Below are 4506 nucleotides of genomic sequence, written 5' to 3'. Positions count from 1 at the left end.
GTCTCTTTCCTCTGTTTTTCTGCGAAATTCCAGATCAAAGAAACCTTGTTTGTTAGAACGCGTGTGAGTTCCGTTCTGGTCTGCATCATATTGCCTCTTCAACTTCGATATCTTCCATTAAAAATCATAACTATCATTCACAGGAGAATCCTGCATGCATGGCTGCATTCTTATAATTTTTTATCTTTAAACTCGTTCATGGGAAAATCAGAAGATATGTCCTTATCACTTTTACACTGACACTAGTGGTTATTGGGGACTGATACCATTACACCAGTGAAGCATTATTCATCATTCTTATGAAGTTATTGTACAAATTTCCAATTACAGCTAAATCTGTTCTTTTACTTAAACTCGGAATCCTATCACCTAAAAATTCTTGAAATAATGTAGTTAATGATATTTTAATGTCTCGTAACAGATAAGATAATGACAATGATAATGATAATAAATTATTTTTTAATCAATAATAATAATAACAATCATATATTTTTTGAGATATAAAACATTAAAAATAATATTTATTTCTAGTAAATATATCATGCATGAATATCAAATGAAGTTTGAAAATTAAAATTATAATTATTACATAAATTAAAGAATTTGAACTTAGTGTCACACGAATACATGTATATAGAGGTGCTTAGAAATGTTGCAATAATTGTTTTTCAAATTTGTTTTTATATTAAAAATATATCAAAATAATAATAAAAAATTTAAAAATTATTTTTAACATCAATACATCTAAATAATCTAAAAACACATAAAAAAATTTCAAATTCTCATGAATAACTGTTCAAACCATTTCAAACATCTCTGTAATAGTTGATCCACAACATTCATTGTTGCAGGGAAAGAAATAAAAGGGAGAGAATCGTATTATATGGAAATAACAATGAAGACCGAGTCGTCAGAATTGTGAACAATTACTAACACTGAGGCAGATCAACTGGAGGTGGTGGCAAAGTCGACTCTGGCGTCGGTCCATTCTCAACCACGAAAGCGGTGGCTAATCCCATGGGCAAGTGCGCTTCCAGATGACAGTGAATAAACCATACACCTGGATTGTTGGCTGTAAATCTTATGACTCCCCATCCTCCCACCGGCACATTAATAGTGTTACGTGATAGTGGATTGATAAGGTTGAACTTCTTAGGGTCGTTGACAGGATCATAATTTCCAAACCCTTGAGCCAACACATGGAAATTGAAACCGTGAAGATGTATGGGATGATTCTCCACACCAAGTAAGGCTGTGTTCTGCAACACCATCTCCACCGTAGCGTTATACTTCAACACCTTCACACTTGTTGATTTTGGTGTGATTAACAGTGATGGATTTACGGCGTTGATGACATTAGTGTAGTCAAATTTGACAGGAGGAGTATCAGGGAAGTCAGGAGTGTAGATTCCACTCACATTGAAAAAGAAGGCTTGCAACATTGACAAACTTGAAGGGCGCGCAAAAGAGAAATTGTTCATGCTAGCAGAGAGTCGCGTCCCATTTAAACATGTTGGACAAATTGAGAGCCCCAAGCCTACTGTCACAAACATGTGCTCATCGATATGACGTGGGACTGGGACCCAATGAGGCCCACCAGCAAGGCCAGTAATGCTGGTGAAGAACTTGTGGGCTGTGGGGGTGTCAGTGAACGCAGGCATTAGTGGCATTATCGGAGTTGCTGATGTGGGTGCACCTTCGTAGACAACAATTCCTCTTGTGGTTGTATTATCAAAGGGTGGAGGTGCAGGAAAAGCAGGAGGAGCAGGACCAGCACTAGCATATGCGTTTGCAGCCATGAAATAAGACCCCACTTCCTGGTCGGCTGCGAGAAGAACGTCCACGGTCTGGCCGGGGCCGGTGACAACAACATCCGTGACATAGGGTACCGTGTACCCTGCATCGACAGCAACGACTGTCATATTATGATTGGCTATCTTGAAAAAGAGCTGGTTATCGAGAGCAGCGTTGATTATTCGGAGGAGATAAGTCTTCCCTTTCTGCACCTTAAGCTTGTACATTCCTGGAATTTCAGGAGCAAAATAAACGATAAAATAATAAGAGTCAGACAGTTCCAAATGAAAAAAAATAAAAAATAAAAAAATGTGTCAGGATTATTATGCTTGTGGACAAATTCAACTTTTACTGTTCCATCTCTGATGGACCAGTAAATCTCTATCATGAATATCCTTGATGATTGATGATGATGGCGGCATATATATTATTACTTACTGTTTTGAGAGCAATTGTAGAGATCCCCAGGGAGTCCATTTATGGTGTAGGCATCCGAAATTTTAGGTGGTGCACCAGTGGCAGCTGCCTTCCTTTCGATACCAACAACATCAGCATTCCACCACTCTCCTGCAATAACATAAACATACATGCATCACCATGCATGATCTCAACAAATTAATAACAATCACCATGCATGATCTCAACAAATTAATAACAATCACCATGCATGATCTCAACAAATTATTAACAGTTTCAGCATTAATGAACTGGCTTTAGATTAAAAATCAATGGCTAGCTACCTACCTAATAGAATTGGAATTTCTTTGTTGGGTTTAGGGAAAGGGTAAGGATGACCAGATCTTGGACGGATAATGAGTGCCCCATAAACTGTTGCTCGGAGAAGACTGAAATGAGCATGCCACCATAGCGTACCCTCTTGCTGGAGGAGTTTAAATTTGTAGGTGTATTTACCTCCAGGGGTTATTGGACATTGAGTAACCATAGAAGGTCCATCGGCCCACGCACTAAGTAATTGAAACACTCCATGCCTACATAAAAAAAGTAGATAATCAGTAATTCATTGAATAATGATAGATTTGAAAGTAAGAGGGATAATAGTGATGATGACGACTACGTACGATGATGACAGGTATAGAACCAAGTCTTCGGTAAATTTGTTAATCATAATTATATTAGCCTACAGTAGTTGAAGAATAAATTTCTCAAGTATTCAATTATAGTTTTTTTATTGGATAACTTGAAGACAAATTTGATATTATGTTCTAGTTTTATGGTCGACTAAGGAAAAGGATGGTATCTTGGTTGAGTTAAAACAAAAAATAAGAAACAACTGACTGTTATTGCAAATCGAACAAGAGACAACATTATGTTATATACCAGGATAAGTTGTGCATGAATATAGTTATTAAGCTGCTAATTTCTTGTGAAAATACTTGGCAAGCTCGAAACGTGTAGTCTTAATTTTCATCATAGTTTACAATTCAACGTGTTTATTTTCTAATACACTAATTAGAATTTTTACAATTGTCTAGCTTCTTAAATAAATAACCAAGGATTTACCAGTGAATACTCAGGTCGTAGGGTGACTTGTTAAAAACATGGACTATAAGGGTGTCTCCCTCTCGAACGCGAAGCGTTGGGCCTGGCAAGCTTCCATTCACTGCAGTTACCACTTGCTCGGAGCACAGCCGACGAAGTGTAAGGTTTTTCACCTAAAACATTCATAACAAATTAAACAAGTAGAAAAGCAAGTAGAAAATATCTTTGCATGCCTGTATATATACACTCTCCGACAGACTAATATTGCTAGGATATGCAATCTAGGTCGGTCCAAAGTGGATGAAAAAAAAATAATTCCATAATTAGATGGTCGTGGGAAGAAGTGTATTGAATTTGCTAAAGAACGTAGTTCAATTGACACCCACGTTTCTTTTCTAGTAGGATATTGAATCTTGGGACGTTGCAGTATCAAAGGCAGTAACTTTTCTCTCGATCGCTTCCATTTAAGCGTGAACATGATTTTGATCTTAATTAGGAGCTCAAGATAAAACAAAAGGGTATGGCTAATTTGATGAATGTTTTTCCTATGTAAGAAACTTCAAGGTATAACAGGGCTACCATCCTATATATCCTGGCCACTCATATATCGTTTAATTAACGACAACAATCCTAATGCAACCTTTGCATGAGTAATTTACCAAAACGGGAAACTATATACAAGGACTCCCTCAACGTCGACAAAAAATCTTAGTAGTAATACAAGAAAGAAGAACAATTACATAGAATGAGCGTTCCACAATTGCAGCAGAAGCCACTGAAGAAGCTAGAAGAGCCAAAGCACAAGTTAACAAAAACAGAAGACGCAACATGTTTCCAGAGAGAAGAGTTGGAAGAGACGACGAATGAAGAGGGAAAGAGAAGAGAAGCTCTAATTTATAACAAAGATAGCTTTAGAAAATGTTTGTTGTTGAAATTTTAATATCTCAATATATATATATATAGATAGATAGATAGATAGATAAGAGAGAGAGAGAGAGGGGAATTATGTAAATTTAGAAAGTTTAGAGGTCTATGGCCTCCGCATGATTGCGTGTTTAGGTAGTTAAATTCTTATGGAGATTTGGTAAGAAATTTGAGTTGGAAAAATTCAATGTGGTAGCAAAAACTTCGTTATCTAACAGCTTACGGCTTAAGTTAATGGTGGGGATATATACTAAATTTATAATGCATATTATACGAGAGTATATGTAT

The 4506-nt window shown here is 36.6% G+C and overlaps 1 protein-coding gene across 1 annotated transcript; it reads right to left on the bottom strand.

The window, feature by feature from the left end:
* Positions 1-773: 773 nt before the first annotated feature.
* On the bottom strand, positions 774-4232 carry LOC18110523 (laccase-7). Its single transcript, XM_006388784.3, has 5 exons — positions 4035-4232; positions 3316-3467; positions 2539-2783; positions 2233-2361; positions 774-2023 (listed from the first exon to the last, which is right to left on the bottom strand). Exons 1-5 carry the CDS (start codon positions 4122-4124, stop codon positions 930-932), a joined length of 1710 nt encoding a protein of 569 aa, XP_006388846.3. The 5' UTR covers positions 4125-4232; the 3' UTR covers positions 774-929.
* Positions 4233-4506: the final 274 nt, after the last annotated feature.

Source organism: Populus trichocarpa, chromosome 16 (genome assembly GCF_000002775.5).
Source record: "Populus trichocarpa isolate Nisqually-1 chromosome 16, P.trichocarpa_v4.1, whole genome shotgun sequence".
NCBI lineage: Eukaryota > Viridiplantae > Streptophyta > Magnoliopsida > Malpighiales > Salicaceae > Populus > Populus trichocarpa.
The sequence above is the reverse complement of the archived record's forward strand: the minus strand, read 5'-3'. Positions and strand labels throughout refer to the sequence as shown.